The sequence below is a fragment of the Perca fluviatilis genome, chromosome 10 (assembly GCF_010015445.1).
Source record: "Perca fluviatilis chromosome 10, GENO_Pfluv_1.0, whole genome shotgun sequence".
NCBI lineage: Eukaryota > Metazoa > Chordata > Actinopteri > Perciformes > Percidae > Perca > Perca fluviatilis.
This window is the reverse complement of record NC_053121.1, coordinates 21416236-21438191: the sequence shown is the minus strand read 5'-3', so window position 1 is coordinate 21438191 and position 21956 is coordinate 21416236. Positions and strand designations below refer to the sequence as shown.

The window sequence follows — 21956 nt, the reverse complement described above, 5'->3', positions numbered from 1 at the left end:
ATTGTGCAGACAGACAGAGAGAGCGAGAGAGAGCGAGAGCGAGAGAGAGAGAGAGAGAGAGAGAGGAAGCTAGTCTTCCTCATCACCGAAGGATCGTGCACTTCACCTCTTCAACAACCGAGTGATCAAACGGAAATGTAAAAGGTAATGACATGTAAAAGGATATTTTAAGATATTTAACAACTGTCCACTTGTTGTGTTTATGTTCATGGTTGGAGGGAAGGAAGTTGATTTAAACTTTATACCAATGCTAAAAAAAATTTAAATAAAAAAAAGCAGATGTCATAAGCGTGGCCTGAGGGACAAGCATGTACTAAAATGTTGTGAAGTGTAGCAGAACATTAACACATGTACTTTGTATAATAATCAATCATAGATACTACTACAATAACAACCTAAACATACTCGAGTCATAGCAGTGTTTTGTGATGGGGCTTAAGTATTGAACATCTTTGATATATCTACGCTTTCATATGTCCTATGTAGGACACACTGCTAAGTCACATCATCTTCACATAATCACAATAATTGATGAGTACAGTCCCATGCTGAATAATGAGAGCCACCACTTCTCTGTCAGTAAGATGTTAAGTCCAACGAGTCCAGCCCAGAAGAACCTCAGTGAAGAGGACAGCTCTGGATCTGATGCAGGGTCAGAGGTTGGTCTGGAACCTGAGACAGACCGCTTTGGCTTCATTCTGACAAATGGATCCACAGCTGGGTGAGCAGTTCCACATTTCCGCTTATGTATTGTTACTGTACTTTCATTGAGCTTGACACTGTTATCAAAAGCAGGTCTACTGGTTGTCTGTTTTAATTCTCTTTTCTAAAAGTTCTTTTAAGATTTAAAACAAATTGTTTCGCTGAATGCCGAAAAACTATCCCAATCGTAGATTGCAGGTTAATTGAGTTTCTAAAGGGCTGTGGGACGTACCCTGAAGAGATTTTCACAAACCAAGTCACTTTCTTTCAAAGCAAGACCCCGTATTTCCAAAGAGACCACGTTTCTGACGACCAGAATTTTAATCTAACACTTTTATGAGACAAAGCAGCTTCTGCATCCAGACAGACACAGAGCCAACTTAACACACTGCTTTGATTAGTATAAAACACAGTCAAAAGACAGTAAACAGGTCGTAATAAGAAAGCTGCAGCTTCCAAACCATTTATTTGAGAATAAATAAACAGCATGAGCCAAAACACAACTAATTTTATGCTAAAGAATGAAAGCAAGCCTTGTTTTATGCAGAAAGTAAAGTTTGAACTTTACAGTGAGCTTAAATGAGGAGACAGTCACATGAAAGGTCAATAAACCAGTGCATAAAACCCACAGGTAAACATGTAGGCAGAAATATATATGAGTGGTCATTTTATTTATCTACAAAACTACTGCTCTTCTACAGGCCTCAAACAAAGTGAACATTTTGGAAAAAACTTAAAAAATGAAGAGACAAAACCTACTGTAACATTGCAAGACAATATGAGGGGGCTGCAATAATGTGGATTTTAGCATTCTGTAGGAAGGTATAAAAGTCATATTAGAAAGACTGCAAACTAGAATTAAATTTACATGAAAAATACTGAGCATTTTTACTTTCAGATACCAGCAAACTCTTTCAGAATCAATTGACTACATAGTTACAGGACATTTAATCAACAAAATCTTGTCCAGATTAAAGTCAAAATTTGGTTTAAGACCAGCCGAACAAACTGCTACCTGCCGTTATACTTTCCCCATTGATAACATCCTGACCTGTTGCTATGGAGACATCACTCTGCTACCGTGTGGTTTTCCTGTTTCCTGTCTTGTTTTTCGGAGAGTGCTGTCTTTCTATAATGACAACACACAAAAGTGCACGCAGCAGCTCTGCACACTGACTTAAAGGTCTCCAGTTTAATGGCTGACTTGAGACCCTTGATACTGTAGCGTCTTGTGCTGAATACTTTATGTTTAAAATATTTACCTGCTGTTTTGTATGCTGTTGTGTGTCAGGAGTGTGGGTCCAGCCCCTGAGTTGGTCAGGCAGAGGGAGACCAAGTGGATAAATATCATTAGCCAATGGGATCGCATCTTGTTGAAGAAGACCAGCAAGGTGTGTCCCGTCTTAGATGCCTAAAGTCATTAAATGTAGTGTGAATTAACTGCCAAAGTGAATAAAGGATGATAGACCTTTTCCATGAAAGACATTTTGTCACAGTAAATAATAAAATGAATGATGGCTAAATTACATTTAGCTGCTTTAGTTTCAGGGTCCTGATATTGTGCATGCTGGCTCATATTCACACTGTCATAATTTACCGGGACACTTGAACAGAACAGAGCCATTGTGAATGATATTAAAAATGCCTATGCTTTTTGCTATAAGTCAAAATGTCTGTTGTGGAAAAGGCCTGTTAGCATTCACGCCGACAACAATGAAATGTAGTAATTTGTTTCTGCATGCATTGAGCTGATCCTGTGTCTCTGTTACCAACGTCCCTTCAGGTCAAAGTGCAGTGTCAGAAAGGCATCCCAGCCTCACTCAGAGCAAAGTGCTGGCCTCTGCTGTGTGGTGCTACTGACAAGATGAAACTAAATGAAAACCTCTACAAGGCAAGAAAACTAAACACTCAGTGTGGTAAATGCTTTCAAATCAGCAGCAACAACCACGGATGGTAGAATTCAACAATGTATTGTCAGCATCTAAATCACAGTGTATAGGATGCAGTGAAACCAGTGCTGATTTATTGATCAAGTGATTGACAGAAAATCTACAATTTTGACAATCAATTAATTGTTTATGTACAAAGTAATTTATCAAGCAATTATGACAAACATTTTTCTGGTTCCAGCTTCTTCAGTGTGAAGATTTCCTGCATTTCTCAGTTTTATATCACTGTAAATTGAATATCTCTGTAATGACAAAACAAGCCATTTCAGCACAATAACATATCAGGCTCTGTGAACTTGTGATGGGCAATTGATTAGTCGATTGACAGAAAAAAAAATTCACAACTTGTTTAAGTTGATATTGTTTGTTTGATATCATTGTAAACAGAAAATGTTGGGGTTTTGGACTGTTTGAGCACATTATTTTGTGGGATCTTGTGATCCCACAAGTCACTATTTTGTGACACACTATTTTTGGATTTTTTTATACTACATTTTCTATAAACTTTCTACAGACTAAACAACACATCAGTTTAAATAGCCGTTAGTTGCAGCATTAAGTGTAAATTAGGCTCATCACAGTGCAATATGTGCACTATTTTACGGCTCGCTACAACAGAAAATAATGGACGTCCATTGTTTTTGTGACTAATCTTAAAGTAGTACAGTGTTTGTAAAAGGTCAAACTATCTTTTGTCTCTGTGTTAGTCTCTGGACTCGCAGCCCGCTCTGCAGAGCTGGGTGGATGTGATCGAGAGAGACCTGGACCGACAGTTCCCTTTCCATGAAATGTTCCTTTCCAAGGATGGACATGGGTAAGAAACATTTCTCCTTCTATATGTTTCTGTGGACAAACCGATAGCTACAGAACAGTCCTACAGTTTCTCTAGTCTTCAATAAGCCTCAGCTGCTATCTCTCCATCTTTACAGTCCTGCTTTTTGTGTCTTTCTGTTGCAAAATAAATCTTATTACTAGTTATTATTAGTGATGTTGACTTGCCTACATTTTACTTTGTAAATGTCTCCTCTCTATTCACAGGTGATTTTTATTTAAACATACTCATGTGATTTAAACTTATGGTTTGTGTGACGGATTCCTGCGGTGTGTTTGTGTGCAGGCAGCGTGGTTTGTTCCGGGTGTTGAAAGCCTACACTCAGTACCAACCAGAAGAAGGTTACTGCCAGGCACAGGGGCCCGTGGCTGCAGTGCTGCTGATGAACATGCCTGCTGAGGTAGTGATCAATAGCTGCAAATGCATTTCAAAAACATTTTATTAATCTAGATTTCAGTGGACAACAAAAGCTCATGTCAGATATTAAATCTGTACCAATTCTCGTTTCATCTATCTGTTAAAATATTGCCTTTTTGGCATTCTGTTCCTAACTGACAACATTCTGTATACTTATAATTGTCCAGAACATAAAGCAGCTATTGTGGCATCTGATGTTACGATACGATACCACTTTATTATCAGCCAGGGCTGAAATTCTTTTTGCATCCCTGGGCAGCTCGTATAAAAAAAAGAAAAAAAAGAAAAGAGGACACAGACATGTCATTTGTGGTAATGTTTTTTGTATGTCTTTTGGTGTTGTTCATCGTGTGTATGACATACACACGATGAACAACACCAAAAGACATACAAAAAACATTACCACAAATGACATAAACGCCCAAGTAAGAAAACTAAATATACATGTATAACAACAGAAAATGACATGAACATACACATAAACAAGGTCTTGGAGACTTGTAACCCTGAATAAACATTGCACTAGATTTAATGTAGCTGGTTTAACAATAGATATGAAAGAGTTTTTAAGTCTGATGCGATTGAAAAAATGAACTCTAAAGCGTCTGTTTGAAGGCAGAAGCTGATATTCTCTGTGCAAAAAATGTTGAGTTATTATCATTTTATGTGCCATCTCACCTCATGTAACCTTGGCAGGAGGCCTTCTGGTGTCTGGTGCAGATTAGTGAGCAGTACCTGCCTGGATACTATAGCCCTCTGCTGGTGAGGCCCTGCACCCATGTACCCATGCAAACATAATGTACCTGACACTGCTCTTATTTGTTCTATACGCTGATTATTTACATGTAGGCCAGTAAATTGAATTTGAAAGCTGATTCTTGTGCTATAAATGAACCCCGATTTAGGATCTTTTGAGGAAAAGCCTATATTCCCTGTAATTAGTACCAGATTGCAAACCCATAAAACAAAGTATTACTGGGATCTCCGTTTGCCTGCCCTGTCTAAGCGTGTGTACCTCTGTAGGAGGGAGTCCTGTTTGATGCGGCTATGCTGACCTGGGTCTTGAAAAGGACATGTCCGTCTGCACACAAACACCTGCAGCACCACGGAGTGGAGCCCCTCATGTTCGCCACTGACTGGCTGATGTGTCTCTTCACACGTCACCTGCCCTTCAACACATTGCTCCGAGTCTGGGACCTCTTTTTCTGCTATGGTATGCCCTGAAAGAGAGACAGAAAAACATGTAATTTCTTAGACACAATAATCGGTAGAACATATAATGTTGTATAGTATATTTCACCTGATTACAAAGATTAGTTATGTTGCCTGTGGTCAAAAATATACGTCTATATTGTTGTATTTGTTGTGCTATGATTTATATTTACATAGCTAATAATTTTAAAAATGCACAACTTTGTAAAACATGAAGAACTTAACTGTTGAGTGATTTTTAGAATAATAACCTGTTCAAAAACTATTTACAGCATACAGCATCTTCATGCCCACTCTTACCTCTCCTCTCTCGTGTGCAGGAGTGCGGGTGCTGCTGCAGGTGGCGGTGGTGCTGGTGCGTCGGGTGCTGGGCCGAGCCGAGCAGAGGAAGCAGTGTCAGGGACAAATGGAGACTCTGGAGAGGCTGAGGGGCGTCAGGGAGGAGGTCCAAGAGGAAGACGACTCCTTCATAGCAGAGGTAAGAATGAAACACATCGGTGGTGTTGAAAAGAGCAGTACAGTAGTTTACCAAAAATAAAACCCAACTCAAGGTTCCCTCAGTAGCTTTTTCTGAAGGTTTAAACCGCACCACACAGTTGAGATTCAAGGAAAAACTATATTAATTATAAAGATGCTTTTGTACACGTGGGAGGCATTTTCGGAGGGAATATAAATATGTAAAATTCTCGAAATTAGAGTAAAACTAAAGTAAGACCATTGTTTTTCTTCCTTTCTTAGGTGTGCTCGGTGCAGCTGTCAGCCAGAGATCTGGAGAAGCATACTGAGAAGGAGTTAGAAAAGTGGAGGAAAGACAGACCCTCATCCACCTTTGACCCCAGAGGTCGCTGCCAGGGATACCGGATGGCATGGGCGAAGGCTCGACAGAACGAGGAAGAGCGGGACAGGAAAGCAAGAGAGAAGGGGAACCTGTCCATCCCTCTTGCTCGCTCGGCCTCCACTCTCTCGCTGTCTCCCTCCCTTCTTCACAAGAGGTGGAGGAAAGGGGGAAAGGCCAACACACGCGAATGGGAAGGCAACAGCAGAGTTGTGAGGCATCTATCAATGGGAGCAAAGGAGGACTTGAGGAACTGGGCCGAGATAAATTTCAAACAGGTGCAGGGCGTTCAGGAGGAGGAAGACGTAGTTTTTGAGGAACATAAGAAACAGAGTGAGCCGAAATTCACAGAACAAACTGAACAGAATGAACTTTTAGAAGAACCTAAAAAGATGGAAATCCAAAACATGCCAACAGAGCATGTAGAAGAAACAGTCGTCGTAAAAGAACAGATTGAACAAGTAGAAACAAGAATCACTGTAAAGGAGGAACCGCAACTCAAAGAGACAGAGGAAAGCAAAGTGCTTTCAAACCAGACCGAAGAAACAAATGTTGAGACAGAACTAATCAAAGATCCAGCCGAAGATCAGACTGTTGAAAATATTCTTCAGCCTACTGAACACAAACAGGGAGAGGAGCTGGACTCTTACAGTCAGTCACAAGTTCAGGAACAGAGTCACGAAAGCAAGCACCTGGAAATTGAGGTAAAAGACGCAAAAGAAGAGACAGAAAAACAAGTGGAAGAAAGTGAACATACTGCTGCTGTGGAGGGAAATCAGACTGAGCTACATAAAGATGCCTATGCAGATGAAAACAAAGAGGTGGAGACACAAGATAGTGTATACTCAAGTGAGGAACATATGATTCAGGCTGACATGAAACCAGAAGAGAGCACAGAAACTGAAAATGTGCAACAGACGCAGGTGGACACAGTGACAAGCCCAGGCTCAGAGACAGACATTAAAGTCGAAGCTCCAACTGTCAAAGATCCTACAGCAGAGACAGAGACACAACAGCAACAGCGAGAAGTGATCACAGAGACAGACAGAAGCCCACAGAAAGATACATTTGAAGAAAAATACCACAGCACTGAGTCATTAGCAGGAACAGACATGAAAGAAGAGTCCCACACCCAAACAGAGACAGAAACTGATGTACTGGCACAGACTCAAGAACAGGCAGAGGAAAATGCAGCCACACATGAAGTGGAAGCTGAAATAGTACACACAGATTCAGAACAACACATAAATTCAAAGACAGAATCAGAAACATTAATAATGTGTTTACCTGAATGCATCCAACCAAAAGACGGCACTGGCTTAGTAGCTGATTCAGAGACTGAAGCAGAGATACTAGTTGCAAACGACATAGCGAGGGAGTCACATGAAGAATTTGAGAAAGAGTGTGATGCAGTAGCATCTGAACCCACACAGGAGGAAGAAGAAAGAACTTTGACTGCACATTCAGATGCACAGGTTGACATTGATCAAACACAAGCAGAGGAAACGCCAACAGAAATGGAGAATACTGACTTGATAGCACCTCCTTGCACACAGGCGGAAGCTGCGACTCTCACGGCCGAGCCTGATGGGAAGACGAGTTCAGTAGAAACGGGTACCTCTGAAGAACCTGCACCTGAACAACCAACAAGCCAGGTCACTATGGGTGCTGTGGAGGTGGAGGAAAGCACAGAAAATGTTCAAGAAAACCCTGTAGTAGTAGAAGACGACATCTTCATTTCTACTAAACCAACAGACTCTTCAAATACTGACAGTAACCAACAAGTCCAAGACAAAGATTCCCACCTTGTGAAAGACCAGACTGAGCCAAATAACAGCAGCCTGACACAAGCCTCCGGGCATCGCAGCAGCCGGTCTTCTGGAGATCTCTGCGTTCGCAAGTCACCCAACTCCCGTGGGTCCAGGTTAGCACGTAGACTCTCTGAAGATCTCTTCATCGTGCCAGAGAAAACTAGCAAATCACCATCTACTCCCAATCACCCAGAAGTTAAACACAGTGAATCACAGTCCAATCCTGGAGCTGTAAACCCAACCCAAAGTCCTCCTGATGGGACTTCAGAAGTCACCTCGTCACTGTCCGCAGAAGTGACTGAGATGACAGCGGTACAGCAGGAGCAGGTGCCGCCGCCCGACCCCCCTAAACGTTTTGGTCTCTTCCGCAGACTGAGAGGAGAGCAGCCCAAAAAGGAAAAAGGGACACCCAAAATGCAAGTCCCCAAAATCTTGATTCAGGACTTCAGTGATGGAACAGGGACGGCAAAACTGGTTGAGGAAGAGGGGGAGGAGAAACTGAGTTCCAGGGAAAGGAGGAGGCGGCGAAGGGTCCGAGAGAGAAGGGAGAAAGAGGAAGAGAGGTTGAGAAAGAAGAGAGAGAAGGAGCTGGGGAAGGAGAAGGAGCTGGGGAAGGAGAAAGAGAGAGAGAGGAGGAAACCGCAGACAAGGGGGAAAAGTTTCCAGGTGCAAAGAGAGAAAGGGAGCAGTGATGTGACTCAACCTGCAAAGACTGGATCACAGACGCTGAGACATTCTGCTTCTAATGCTGAATCTTACTTTTGACCAAAACAAATCTCGTTATTGTTTCTGGAGGCATGAGGAGGTGTTTTACTGAGTGCTTGAGACTTGAGCTGTCTCATCTGCCTTTCTGTTGTGCGGAGATTCCTAATCCTAAATCTTTTTTATACTTGAACCTTTTGACATGTAAATAAATAATAAATACTGTACATAATTTGAACAATATGTTTCTTTTATTTAGAGGAGCTTTTTTGTTGCACCTTGATCACAAACCGAACAGATGTTGAACGAAAATAAACAGGACGTGCTTCAAGTCCAGTTTCACATAATCCCATATTTTGAAGTCCACCATTCATTCACATTATAGTCCAATAAAACGCTGGAATTCACTAGCAGTGGCTGTTTTGTGCACTGTCTTTGCATATTAATGCCTATGTAAAAAAAAAAAAGGAAAAAAAAAAAATCCCTATACAACAATTACAGGCCAGTTAAAATGGAAAAAAAGGGTTCAAGGTGTCCATTTAATTTCAAGTGCTGCAGGTGGCATGTGTGTAAAAGTAATATAACACACATACGCACACACACACACAGTCAGTCCATCTCTCTCCTCTCATCCGCCAGTCCACTGTCACTCTAGTTCACTGTATGTCATCCTCACTGTCACTGGCCAACACTTGCTGACTTGACACCGGTTGAGTGCTCATCTGAGGGGATGGGGGAAGCACAGATCCAAAGAACAAGGAACAGAACTGTGAAAGGGAAAATAGAGAAGAATATTATGAAAGTATGTTTTATTTTAAATGTGAAATACGAGTCATTTCAGCAAGTTATATCCAGCCACATATTAACTAAAGCCTAGTCCTGACGTGATTTGGATGGATGCGCAATCATTTGCTCCAGTCATTGATCTCTCTAACTGGAATAATCGTCTACACCATGTCTGAAATCAGTTGTGTACTTTGTGAACTCCCACATCAATATGACAACAGTTAGCGACAAAAAAAAGATATTCAAGTCGTGGAGTCTGCAGTCAGCTTCAGTAATCATTCTACATGGAAATTCAAGGCAGTATCATCAAGCTGTCAATGTTATGGTGCATCTTAGGACCTGGACTAGATGTAGCCTTTTGTAATTGTTTTGATGGTTTGAAAGTAAATTAAGTTGGGAAACCTGGAAAGCTATTTAGCCTTATCTCCTTCCGTTATACATTTATCTCCCAGATTCTTCCATTTTGAGCATTTTAGTAAGTTGATGTATTTAATGTATGTGGAAACTAAACCATACCTTCTTATTAAGCGGTCTGCCTGAATCGGTTGTTTTATCTTCCTCTTCCTCCTCACTGTGTAGCCTGGTCCTGTGACTGGCTGCAGCAGTCTGTTTTGAACATATGGAATCAGCTAATTGGGGTGTGGGCGGACCTGTAGCTGAGGGACCTGGCGCAACACTAGTATCCATGGCAATGAGGTAGGAGTCTATGTCATCATTCATGAAGTCGTCAGGAGGGGGCGGTGTGTGTGCTCTGAGGAGATAGACAGGAAGAGAAATATGACATGAATGAGGAAGAGAAAAGTAAAAAGAAAAAAAGTCCCTCTGGCTTCATACTGAGCTTCATTGACAGTGACAGTGCACTTACATGCGAGTTCATGGCTGTTATCTCTGAAAAGACTATATCTACGCATCGTGTTACTGTATTATGAAGATTAAGGTTTCACTGTTCATCCGAACCGCTTTTTAGTCCTGATATCAGGCAGGAAATCTTAGGATTTATGGTGTGGAGAAGCATCACCATCATATATAGACAGACACTTTTTTTTCTTGTCTTCTCCAAGTGATGTCCCTCTTAACCAGAATGGGCTGGCACGCAGGTTGAAGAAATGTGTGATATACACATTTTCAACAGGGATCACAGATAGTTTAAAATGGCAACTAAAAAAACGGCAATTATCCTAGTCCAATATGTCTATTACCTAATCCATGCTGCATTTATGACAAGTGAAGATTGTGGATATGTTGAAGATGTACTCACTCATGTCCTTGCGCTACATTTACAACACCTGTACATTGTACATTGTAAGATTTCATCTTATACATTTTTGAGGACTACATTGCTGTATGTGTCAATTCGATGAGACTACATTACCAAACTTTAATTAGATTACGCCAGAGACCAAATGTGCTACAGCTGGACAGATGTGTTGGCTAGAACAGCTACAAAAAGCAAGCCGTCCCCAAAAGTAAGACATCTTAGAAACAGTTGTCGTAGCATCTGGGCAGAGTAAATGCAAAACATTGGCAAAACAGTTTTATTGTCACTTTTTTCAGCCATTTGGCCTTTTCTAAGACTATCTGAGAAGGAAAATTCCAGCCTATGACAATGTTTAGTTTGCATTCAGTTTCATTGGAGCGTTACCCTCTACTGTTGTTTTTTTTACGGTGGTTGGAGTCATCAGAAAGTGTGGCCAGCACAAAGTTCCCCTCCAGGACACTGTCTGTTACTGAAAGCACTACAGGGCTAAGACACATACACACACACAGAAACACACACACACACACACACACACAATGTCAGAACATTGTTGTTACAATGTAACAAGTGATTAACTAGCATCTGTATGTCAGTATGTTTACCTGCCAGGTTCATCAAAGTACATAGACATAGGGAGACCAGTAGACTCTGCAAACACTAACAAACCCTGGAGGAGAGATGATAAAAACTCAATTAGTAAATCAATGCAAGAAGGTTTTATTTAAAGAAATATCAACCACAGCAGATGGTTGATATTTCTGGTTTGGGTTGTGTCCACATGGTTGAATGCTCTTATTGTAAGTTGTTTTGGATTAAAGCGTCCGCTAAATGAATGTGATGAGATGTAATGTAAAATTCTCCTCAGTGTCCTTTCTTTCTCTGGTAAATTTCCTAATCTTCTCCCACCTGACTGATCTTCCTAATCTGTTGCTCCATCAACCCTTCCTTTATCCTCTGTCTCACCCGTAACTCCTTCAGACAAAAGGTGACGCTGTTGTGAGCTTGGACGGCAAAATGGTCAAACTCATCTGAAGCCAGACACAGCTCTGTCAGCATGGCCTTGGACTGGTCTGAGAGGGAAACAGGCAGCAAGAGAAACAGAAAGATGAAAGAGTGAATGGAGAACAGAAGCAGAGACAAGTTGAAAAACGTTTTGAATAACCTTAATTTTCTTAAATTCTACTGCTGAAATACTACCTCTATTGGCTAATAACAGCCAAAACTACACTGCTGTTGCTGTTTTGCCTTTCTAACACACAAGGGCACCACTGGGTTCAAACCCATCCTCTTTCCTCTTTTAGCATTATTTCTCCATGTCATTAATAGCAACATAATAGCAACTTCTTTTTAAATTTTTGTAATACAAAGCTCCTTTAAAAACACAATGACTCATTACAGCTGTGGGATAAGTAAAAATAATTAAATACACTCAAGCTATGTTTATTTTTCTTTTTCACTTTTTCTTCTATTATAGAAAGTTTTAAAATGTCTGGTTACGGCTGTATTGGCTAAATACACTATTTGAAACTTCTGTATAAAAAACAACTCTGGTTTTAGTAGGTTGTGTTGCACTAAAATGTTGATCTTCTTGATTCTAAATATTTAATTCAATTCTGTTTATTTTATTTAGTGTTAGATCAAACAGAATTTATCTCATGACACTTTACAGATGGAGTAGGTCTAGACCAAACTCTAACAATAAATTACAGAAACAACAATTCCCCCCAAGACCATGCATTTAGTACGACAAATATTTAATATCCGATGTAACATTAGTGTACGTGTGTATTATGACTTTGGAAAACACAGTTCACAAGTTTTTCAAATGTTAACAAGTATGTTTGTAACTTCAGGGTGAAAAAAATAATCACCTCCTTCTTCCTCCACATGGTTCCTGACCCACATTCGCTCATCACTCACTGACACGGTTACTTCTTCTAGAGATGGAGGGAAGTGCATGACTGTGTCCACCAGAAGCCTGAGAGCAAGGGAAGACAAAAAGTGAGCTGTCACTGAGAGCCACAAAAAGAAGTAAAGCAAAAAATAAAATAACACTACTTGTGGGGTTGGACCAATGTAAGAGTTTGCTAATGTGGTTAGTGGACACTGGCGTCAATGCAGGTTCCTCACATCACTTCCCTTGATTTGGAGATGTTATTTATTAATTGAATTAATCAAATGTAGTCTAAAAGTATCAGCCTAAAAAAATCTCATATTTTTCAAAACACTAATATTACAAAGCAAAACCACATACAAAGAAAATTCAAGGCAGAAAGCGAGAGAGAGAGAGATCAAATCTCTATCTATAACAAAGAATTTGGAATGATTTCACAGACCTGGGATGGGATCTGAATACATTGGCATAGCTGTCTTTATCAAACACTGCCTGTAAGCTTTCACTGTCCTGGAAAGACAGGTTATGTGTCTTCATGAGGCCTGCAGAGAAAATACCAACGAAACACTTTCAGTACATGATGTGCACAATGACTAAAATATGTGTCAGTATATAAATTATGTAATCCTTTTGGAATGATCCACGTAAAGCATTGTGAATCATCTGAGCAGGAAGTGAAGCACAGATACCGTGTTTGCAGTGCAGGGTGAAGGTGAGGCGGTTGTTCTGATTGTCCAGCTCGATGTGACACTTTTCCACTGTCTTCTCCAGAGACGCTAGAGACCTGAATACGGCCTGTACACTCTGACTCACACATAGATGAACATAAGAAGGAGAAAAAATAAATATACATAAGGGGATAAGATCATGACTATGATAATATGCAACAATACAACTGCTTGGTGACACATACCGTGTACAACTGTTAAAAAAGGAAGCACAGAGGTTTTGCTAAATGTACACAAAGATAACAAGGCCATACCACAGTAGCAACATGACAGGAAAGAAAGGGTCTGAAGTTGAGTACAGAAAGGAAACTGTTTCATTTATTTTAGATTCTGCTCTGAATCATGTAAATAGAATCAGCGATGCACAACCATGGGTACTGGTGGGGTACATGGAAAGACTGTGGAGTAGCTCTGCTACGAAATTATGTTTTGGTAAGAAATATATATCCACACACAACTAGGATGGCGTTGAAGTGATGCTGAGCTTTAGTAAATTTATTGTCACAATGGACCTTTTTCACAGCAGACCTTTTGACTTGACTCATAGTAGGAAAAGCACAGCTGAAATTGACAACCTTAACGATGGCTCAGTTCCATCAAGTGTCCCAGTAAGCTATTTCAGTGAGTCAGCATGCACAATACCAGGGCCTCTAAGTGGAATGCAGCCATCAACGATGGTTTTGAATACACCTGTGCGTTTCCTACTATGACATGTCAACATGTCTGCTGTGAAAAAGTTCTATAACCAATAAACTACCACCTACACAGGACATGCCTCACACCTGAACATCATCTACTGTGAATGAGAGTTTGTGAAAACTACTGTAGTGAGCACCAAGCCTCTCAAAATGGTACTATGAACCTACTGACAAAAAAATGTAAAACCAAAAACAGCTCCAGGATCATTGTGTCTTGTATGAAAAAATGTTGTAGTAATATCAAAGGACAGGTGGTGTTGATGAAGGAGTACTTGAGCTCATTGGACAGGTTGTTGGGTGTGTGTCATACAACAGAAAGTTGGGAATCACTTACATAGAGGATTACAGTTGATGTAAATGTATTGAATGACACATAAAATGTATAAAGCAATTCATTGAAGAACCATAGCTCATCTCTTTCTCTCACCACACCTTTATTGCCATCTTGCAGCGGAAGGTGTGCCCACTGTGGACGGTGTACCTGCACAAGAAATGGGAGGGGAATTTGGCTTAAATGGCACAAAGTAATGTGATGTTCAGTGACTCACTATCTCTCTCTAATACACATCACAGTGGCATTTGGACACACGCACACAGTCTGCACCTGCTGAAGAAGAGTGGTGCGAACAGGAAACAAGCATATGCCGACCGAGAGGAGTTCACAGACCGCAGGGCCAGCTACGAGAGAGAAAAAAACCGAAATCAGCACCATTCATCGACGCAGAGTGTGCACCAACAGGAAGCAACGAGGCTAACTGTTATATGCATGACAGGAGGAAGTGTTGGTGTATATGACAGTATCAGAGCAGCTCACCCCATCTTCCTGAGGCTCCACATAGAGCTCATCACCGATCCTGGACAGAGAATGGATGGCTTTGGCCAGTACTGCAAGGTACATGCACACACATACACAACATAATAATTACAATTAACAGCTCATTATTGTCGTATAGCGTTGCTGTTGTTCTAGCTAGCAAAATATAGGTTTGAAAAAGCAGGATGGTTGCTACCTTTTACGTTTCCTCCCATCACGACGCAGTCCATTTCTACAAATTAACGTTAGATAACTTAACGTTGACGTTAGCTACTACTTTTCCGTTAAGTTAGAAAACTAGGCTAAAAGTTAGCCGAAACTAGCGGATAAACACCACCAAGAAGTAAACCAGTGGGGTTTTACTCGTTTGCACACCCAGCAGAAATCCTCCTAGTTCCGAAAACATATTCCGTGTAGATATAGCTTTATTTTTACGTTTTAATTTAAACAGCGGTGCACCGACCTCTGCCTTGTTTACGCCGCCATTACCCGCTTTCTTCCGGTTGACCAATCAGAGAGGCAGAAACTCAAAGGGGCGTTCCTTGGTCAAACGCATGCGCACTGTGCTGCTAAATTGACATTTTTACAGCTGCATCAATAACCTATGTCAATAACATGTGGTTAGATATTTACAATCAATCACAATCGTCTTCGTTCTAAATGCATGACCGTATATGAAAATATTTGATATAGGATTATTGTGGAGGGCAAATACATTTTACATACATACAATTTTTACATAATTATTATTGATTATATGAAATGACTAGTTAGTGTTGGAAAGTAACTATGTGCATCTACTCAGTAGTCTACTGTAGTGTAATTGTGATGTAATGTACTTGACTTTTGTATGACAGCCGTAGTTACAGGTTACTTTGCAGATTGCAGACATTTTAATACACATATGTAAAAATATGATGCATTTTTATACATTAAATTAGCTCAACCAGCAATATTAAAATACTGTTTTCACATGAATTCATAATCTGTAATGATAATCCATTAATATTATTTTCATATTTAATAAATAACAATCTGAAAAGGGCCATTCTGCATGAGTCTGAATGCAAGACCTTTACTTTTAACAAAGCATTCATTCACCACTACTTTATAAACACACACAAAAAAATGGTACTCTCCAGGGATTATACTAAAACTATACATTCATATAACAACAGTAAAGACCTGTTTTTACATTTTTTGTTAAAAAAAAAAAGCTCCTGTAAAAGGGGTTATTCCAAAGTTCATGCTGGTATTTTCTTATTTTTTTTAAAAAAAAAAAAAAAAAAAAAACCCCTCCAAAAAAAAAAACATTAAAAAAAAAAAAAAAGGGGGGGGGGAAAAAAAAAAGGGGAACATGTGTGAGCCAGGGAGATAAATGGGAAAGAAGGGCAAATAGAAAGATGGGCAGAGAGAAAAAAAAAAAAAAAAAAAAAAAAGAGAGAGAGAGTCAGTCACTGTCAATACATTATCTCACCTCACTGGTCTTTCTCGTTGGTTTGCTTTAGTGTGTGAGGAACGCTGCCGTGCTTGTCTCTCCTCCCATCACCATTGATATAAATGGCTGAGGTGTGACTAAAACAGCATATGTGTACTGAAACTGAGGACGTTGGTGAAAGAGAGAGACTTTGAAAAGACCCGAGTGGACAAAAGTCAGGAATAGTTTTGTGTCTGGCTCAGCTTTGTGCCAAAATCAACACAAACTGGACTGCTGCTGAAACAATTGTGGATTATGGAGGAGTGGAGAAAAAGAATAATTTCTATCCTAGCTGAGGAAGTTAAACCGAAAGAGATGGACCTGTCTGGATATTTGCGTTAAGAAACTGTTAAGAAGATAATGGAAAAAGATTGGAAAATGAAAACGGAGGGAAACAACTATCACAGGAGTCTTAAAGGGTGACGTGTTTCACACACAGCCAATTTCTTCAGTCATGGTCTTTACTCTCTTTTAAAAGCAACACATTACATAAGATTGTGTGGAATCCATCCCTGTTCAGCAGACTATATTGTTGTGTTTACATGCGCTCATTGTTGATATGCTTTTCTGTGACTTCTGGATTTAATACACAGCAGTTCTGTTCCTAGATGTCTCAGTCACATAATCCAAAAGACAATCAGGCCTTGCTGCAGTCCATGCTGCAGAGACTGAAGCTCCAGCCAGGAAAAGAGGGCCAGGCATACCTGCACACACCTGTACCCACCACAACTGCCTCCACATGGTGGCAAGATGGAGAAAGAGGAGCCACCAACATCCAGAAAGTAAACAGCAGTCCTGTAAATGGCTTTGAGTTTGGTAGTAATGGTATCCCCTCAAAAGGGTTTGGGATCTCTGCTGCGGACAGTAACTTTGGCCTCAAAGGTGGGAAAATACTGCAACCAGGTCATGGCTGTGAAGTGGACAGGGGTCTCATTTCCTTCCCCTCTCAGAAAGACAACATTGATGGTGACACGAATGAGGACAGGGTGTTGGGACAGGCCACACAGCCTGGGATCACCCTAACAGGAAGAGGGCAGCTGTTTCCTGCTGAATCACTTAAGGATGCTGATATCACTTCCTTTGAGAGGACTGATGGGGCGAGGGTGAGTTTGGGCAGTTCTGCAATGACAAGACACATCCTGAGCAATAAAGATGCTGTCACAAGCATGGGACAGAATCAGGACCAGGACCTACAAGTCTGCAAGTGGTCCTTGAAGCCTGCTAATGTTGACACACAAAGTCAAGGGAATGAAGTGTTGCACATGGAAAATATAGGATTTGGAGCTTTGGCACAAAGTAAAGACATGCAGATTGTCCCAACAAGCAGCAGCTCTAGAAGAAAGCAGCGATCATCTGAGAATAAAACAAGGAGATGGACTCAGAAAATCAAGGAGAGATGGAAGGACAGGCCAGGGAGTTTTGGCAAAAAGGGAAAAGAAGAAGGAGGGAGAGTAGACCAGAAGAGTGAGCAAGGGACTGAAGTGAGTAGTATTATATTAAACATTTTATATTTTGATTTAATTTTTCAAAATTCAAAAGTATGAACTGAAAAATGAAACTCCAATTTTACAGATTTCATCTGAAAAACAGCTATTGACAGCAGAACATCTCATCAACACACCAAATAAGGAGGAAGAAAGGACCCTCCCTTCACTCTACAGCAGTGATCGCAGTAACGCCCCTCTTACATACACAGAAGACGCCAATAATGAAGGAAAGATGAGGTAATTCACCAACAAATTATCCTAAAAAAAAAAAATACACTATAACCAGTACTGAAGTCAGCATCACACAGGCTTAAAGTTCTCACAGTCAGGTTTTTTTGTTTAATAGTCTCTCAGCCCTACAGCAAGACTAGTAAAATATGTAAGGTATTTCTGAGACGTTTCCAACCATAGCTGGTATAGTTTAGGGTGATGTTTGTGGTCTGACTTGCCAAACACACCCCTGTCACTGACAGCGTGTGTCATCTGCCACTCTCACTTTCGTGGTTCCATGAGTCTCATGAGATTTTAAAAAATTGTATAGAACAATATAAATGCCTTTAAAAAGAAAACATCATCAAACAGATACATGCTTATACATATCAAGATCCTCAATCACCCTTAAAAGATGATTCTTGAAAAAGGATAAGGCTGGATATTTTTCTTTTAATATGGTTTGTCTTTCTTACTGTACTGAATGTGGTACTCAGCACCAAGCCCATTTGCACTAAATGAAGACATACATCTTTAAAAATTAGTCACACATGTACAATTTCATTTTTTAAAGGCTTAGTAATTTACTCAAACAGCTGGGTACAATAGTTTTTTTTTTTCTGCAAATGTTACTCAAACAGGAGTAAATAGTTAAAGCGCATGTGTTATGCATAAAATTGAAGCATGATGATTGATACACATGCTTAAGTGAGTATTTACAACATGAAGATGTAAGTGGGATTGATTGAAATTAAAATAAAATTGACTTGATTTGATTCTAATTCCTGATTTTAAGGCTGAGATAATGTAATGTGCTCACAGAGTTGTTTCTCTTGTTCCAGATCGAGCAGTGACTTTGAATTTGGCCTGGGCTCGTTCAGCTTGCTGGAGGAGATCGTCACTGGCCAAGAGTGGGCCAAGTTCATAAACCCCAACCAATCAGCCTACTCAGCCAATCAGAGACCATCAGAGCTCAAAATCCCACCAAATCCTCACAATAGTGGTCAATCATATCTGATTTTGAACCAACAAGGAGGTGTGAACAACCAGTGGAGCTTCAGGGGAACTGAGGCATCACCAGATTTAGATTTCAGCATGGCACAAATATCTCCTGATGCCTTTCAAGCTGTCAGCATGGACGTTTCTGAAGGAAAACAAGCTGCAGCGCGAGATGTTCACAGTGAGACCGATCAGTCAGAACCAATGGAGCATGGACATACCCGTAGACCTCCTTTGTTTGTAAAGGTTAGATCTAAATAATAATGCATCATTTCCTATTTTAACAGAAGTTATTTGATTAAGAATAACTAAATCTAAAAAATGGAACCAAAGTGAAAACACATTTCTAAAGAATTTTACTTTCATTTGTGAGTTGTTCACCCTGTTATCTGTTTTTATTAGCAGCCTGAAAATATTCTGGACAAATTAGCGCTAAAGAGCAGAGTCCACCTCAACAGGAAGAGACAGTATCAGTCAGCTGAGCGGAGAGACGAGATGCTACAAACTGAGGAAATAAGTCATGGAAAAGAGGCATACAGAGGTCAGAACAACTTTATAATCTACATAATCATGGGTTTTTAATCAGACATTTGAGTTGACAGAAGTTAGATGTTGTCAGTGGTAACTGAAATGATGTTCTTTAGAAGCCGGAAACTTAATTCTCTTGTCTTTCGTTTCACAGAGGGGTCCATATCTTCACTGAGCCTAACAAGCAACCAAGTGATGGAGGCGACAGGAGATTCACAACATGATAACCTCATGCCTTTATACATCCGGAACTCTAATCCTCCACCTCTCTCTCCATCTACTCTTTTTGCTCCTGCACCCCGGGGTGTCCTCAAACATTCCATATCCCAGGAATCACAGTCCTCCATGGGAACAGTGACAAAAAGGGTAAGTTTAAAAAAGTGATTGGGTATCACACTGCCTCCTTGTGGTATAAAATGTAAAAATACATACAACATGCTAATGCTAAGCAGGTTTCAGTAAGTCCTGTGATATGAATAAAGTACCCTCAATGTGTGTGGGTTTAAAAAAAATATCTTATTTTTGAGTTTGCTGCACACTACTCTCCCACAGAAACGCATCAGAAAACAAATAAATACTTTTGGAATTTCTAGAAACAAAGAGACAAAATTGCAGTTTGATTGCCTTTGCATGGGGAATGTATTTATTTGAAACAGTAAAGTATGGTTATTCCTTGTATTTTAACTGCATAGGCCTACTATAGATGAGTATTTGCTGTATGCAGTTAGTGAAGTACAGTAGTATAGAATTGGGAGATGTCATATGCTGCAGTTAGATGAAGTTGAAGAGGTCATGCACCTCCCACTTCAATTTTGTTCAAAAATGAGATCATTTAAACAAAGTAGCTTTTTTCATGCACAATGCTAAAAGGAAACTCTTCAGAAAAGTTATAGACTTTTGATATATTTGTCTGCACAAGACATGTATTTATAGATTAATCTTTTTAAATATTGGCAACACTTTACAGTTCGGTATTACTTTCTGAATAATTTTGTAATCATTTCCAAGAAGTGTCTCAAAAAAGAACAATGTAATTTGGTACTAAATACAATTGAAAAATAGAAATGTCCTTGAAGAAATGCTTAATTTAAACCCATGTAAATATTCATTCATTTTTCTTTTGTTGAATTTACTGTTTGCCTGCAGACAAATTTGACAGTTTTGTTTGTAGTACAAATGTACCAAAATATATAAAAAATAACTGATTCATAAAATAGAGTTTTCCCGAAATTACACACCAAATGTAACACTTTAGAATGACAAAAAAACTGCTGTCTTTACCTTCTGTTCATCTTTCTTTTTCCGTTTTATCCACTCATCCTTCTCTGGATCAGAGGCGAGTCGAGGTGAACCGGCGGGTGCATTTTTCCGAGGAGGTGGTGGCCATAACGCCTCCAGAGCTGGACCCGGATGCTACAGACTCAGAGGATTCAGGTGCAGAGGAGGACTCTGTTATAGAGCAGGAGTGTGAGCAGGAGGAGGAAGAGGATGAGCAGGCAGCGACAAAGAGGGTGGAAGCACCAACACGCCGGCCGGCTCTCCCTGCCTGGATACTGGCTCTGAAGAGGTGGAACACAGGGAAGAAGGACAGGCAGGGACTGTAAAACTGCATTAATTATAAGGGCTCCCAGACTTTCTTAAAATGATTTATTGAGTTCTTTTCTGGACACTTAAAGCACCACTGGGTCTTATTGCTCCTCTTCCCTCTCCACACCACCACCATTCAAAATGATAATTGATCAAGTGCTGAGAGTATTTCAAGCCAGTCATTGTTTGACCCTCAACTGTTTGTTTTTTGTCCATGCTCTCCACTCTGTCTGTATCCAGACTGGATTATACGCTGCCAGTGTGGCATCAGCAGCATATAACTGTTTAGTCAATTTGGTTGCTGGCATAAACATTCTTCCAGCATCTTTTATCAGAAATGTTGTGTTGTCCTCCTCTTCCTCATACTTACTGTAAATCTCACACTGACCAGCAGCAGACTGGCTAATGGCTCCCTGTCCAGCCATCCTGGGAAATTAACCCCAAAGGAGGAATGAGAGTTGGAGCTGAAGCAGTGGCTGCAGACTGTCGGCTGTTCTCCGTTCAGCTCTTGAAATGTTAAAAGCCCTATTTTAAAGCCATTTGCTCGCTGGGTAGTAAAAATACTATTAGGGGGGTTTTTGTTTTTTTTTTTTTTTTTTGGGAGGGATATTTTTTTTTTTTTTATTTTATTATTAAATAAAAAAAAAAATAAATTATTTTTTTTTTTTTTTTTTTTTTTTTTTTTTTTTTTTTTTTTTTTTTTTTTTTTTTTTTTTTTTTTTAACCCCCCCCCCCCCACACCCCCACATTTTGTCCACATTTTCCCCTCAAAATAAAAAAGTAGATAAATTTCTTCCTCTAGCTTCCTCATTCCATTTATTAATTCTTCTAAATAGGGATTATCTAAGTGTCATTATCTATTTACATGATTAATAATTGCAGAGCTGTGTGCATGGACACACATCCAGTCTTGTTTGGCCTTCAAGTGCTGTTATAGTAGTCAGAAAACTATTTGTTCCTTCTGTGCACAGACAAGCTGTAGCTTTGCTTCAGACCAGACGCAACATTCAGAGAGATGTGTACTTTATGG

General features: G+C 40.0%; 3 protein-coding genes across 8 annotated transcripts; 2 read left to right on the top strand and 1 right to left on the bottom strand.

The window, feature by feature from the left end:
• Positions 1-28: 28 nt before the first annotated feature.
• Positions 29-8698, top strand: tbc1d10c (TBC1 domain family, member 10C). Of its 2 annotated transcripts, none has more exons than XM_039813288.1 (10): positions 29-144; positions 585-721; positions 1994-2093; positions 2486-2593; positions 3359-3465; positions 3769-3883; positions 4597-4662; positions 4924-5113; positions 5433-5590; positions 5851-8698. In XM_039813288.1, the coding sequence occupies exons 2-10, from the start codon at positions 585-587 to the stop codon at positions 8521-8523; spliced, it is 3654 nt and encodes a 1217-aa protein (XP_039669222.1). In that variant the 5' UTR covers positions 29-144; the 3' UTR covers positions 8524-8698. The 2 variants fall into 2 exon arrangements, with proteins under 2 accessions (XP_039669222.1, XP_039669221.1); XM_039813287.1 differs by having other exon boundaries at positions 581-721.
• Positions 8690-15140, bottom strand: rad9a (RAD9 checkpoint clamp component A). 3 transcript variants are annotated; one of them, XM_039813292.1, is made up of 12 exons: positions 14835-15140; positions 14639-14709; positions 14429-14502; positions 14257-14305; positions 13088-13202; positions 12841-12940; positions 12376-12482; positions 11468-11574; positions 11107-11171; positions 10889-10990; positions 9763-9997; positions 8690-9227 (listed from the first exon to the last, which is right to left on the bottom strand). In XM_039813292.1, exons 1-12 carry the CDS (start codon positions 14866-14868, stop codon positions 9117-9119), a joined length of 1170 nt encoding a protein of 389 aa, XP_039669226.1. In that variant the 5' UTR covers positions 14869-15140; the 3' UTR covers positions 8690-9116. The 3 variants fall into 3 exon arrangements, with proteins under 3 accessions (XP_039669226.1, XP_039669228.1, XP_039669227.1); XM_039813294.1 differs by having other exon boundaries at positions 14418-14502; positions 14639-14678; XM_039813293.1 differs by having other exon boundaries at positions 14639-14678.
• On the top strand, positions 14579-21498 carry zgc:113229 (uncharacterized protein LOC550612 homolog). Of its 3 annotated transcripts, XM_039813290.1 has the most exons (8): positions 14579-14716; positions 16147-16534; positions 16709-17596; positions 17688-17839; positions 18655-19057; positions 19214-19352; positions 19494-19705; positions 20674-21498. In XM_039813290.1, the coding sequence occupies exons 3-8, from the start codon at positions 16724-16726 to the stop codon at positions 20941-20943; spliced, it is 2049 nt and encodes a 682-aa protein (XP_039669224.1). In that variant the 5' UTR covers positions 14579-14716; positions 16147-16534; positions 16709-16723; the 3' UTR covers positions 20944-21498. The 3 variants fall into 3 exon arrangements, with proteins under 3 accessions (XP_039669224.1, XP_039669223.1, XP_039669225.1); XM_039813289.1 differs by having other exon boundaries at positions 16147-17596; XM_039813291.1 differs by lacking the exon at positions 16147-16534 and having other exon boundaries at positions 14641-14716.
• Positions 21499-21956: the final 458 nt, after the last annotated feature.

What these genes read in the sequence shown, in the direction of transcription:
- tbc1d10c (XM_039813288.1), top strand. Translation starts at nt 585, where the DNA reads ATGTTAAGTCCAACGAGTCCAGCCCAGAAGAACCTCAGTGAAGAGGAC. An exon ending in GGACCTCTTTTTCTGCTATG is followed by an intron (nt 5,114 to 5,432) that starts GTATGCCCTGAA and finishes TCTCGTGTGCAG; the next exon opens with GAGTGCGGGTGCTGCTGCAG. An exon ending in ACGACTCCTTCATAGCAGAG is followed by an intron (nt 5,591 to 5,850) that starts GTAAGAATGAAA and finishes TTCCTTTCTTAG; the next exon opens with GTGTGCTCGGTGCAGCTGTC.
- rad9a (XM_039813292.1), bottom strand. Translation starts at nt 14,868, where the DNA reads ATGGACTGCGTCGTGATGGGAGGAAACGTAAAAG. An exon ending in GCTGCAAGATGGCAATAAAG is followed by an intron (nt 13,203 to 14,256) that starts GTGTGGTGAGAG and finishes TGTGTGAGTCAG; the next exon opens with AGTGTACAGGCCGTATTCAG. An exon ending in CCATGTGGAGGAAGAAGGAG is followed by an intron (nt 11,575 to 12,375) that starts GTGATTATTTTT and finishes TTTCCCTCTCAG; the next exon opens with ACCAGTCCAAGGCCATGCTG.
- zgc:113229 (XM_039813290.1), top strand. Translation starts at nt 16,724, where the DNA reads ATGTCTCAGTCACATAATCCAAAAGACAATCAGGCCTTGCTGCAGTCC. An exon ending in GACCTCCTTTGTTTGTAAAG is followed by an intron (nt 19,058 to 19,213) that starts GTTAGATCTAAA and finishes TGTTTTTATTAG; the next exon opens with CAGCCTGAAAATATTCTGGA. An exon ending in TGGAAAAGAGGCATACAGAG is followed by an intron (nt 19,353 to 19,493) that starts GTCAGAACAACT and finishes TTCGTTTCACAG; the next exon opens with AGGGGTCCATATCTTCACTG.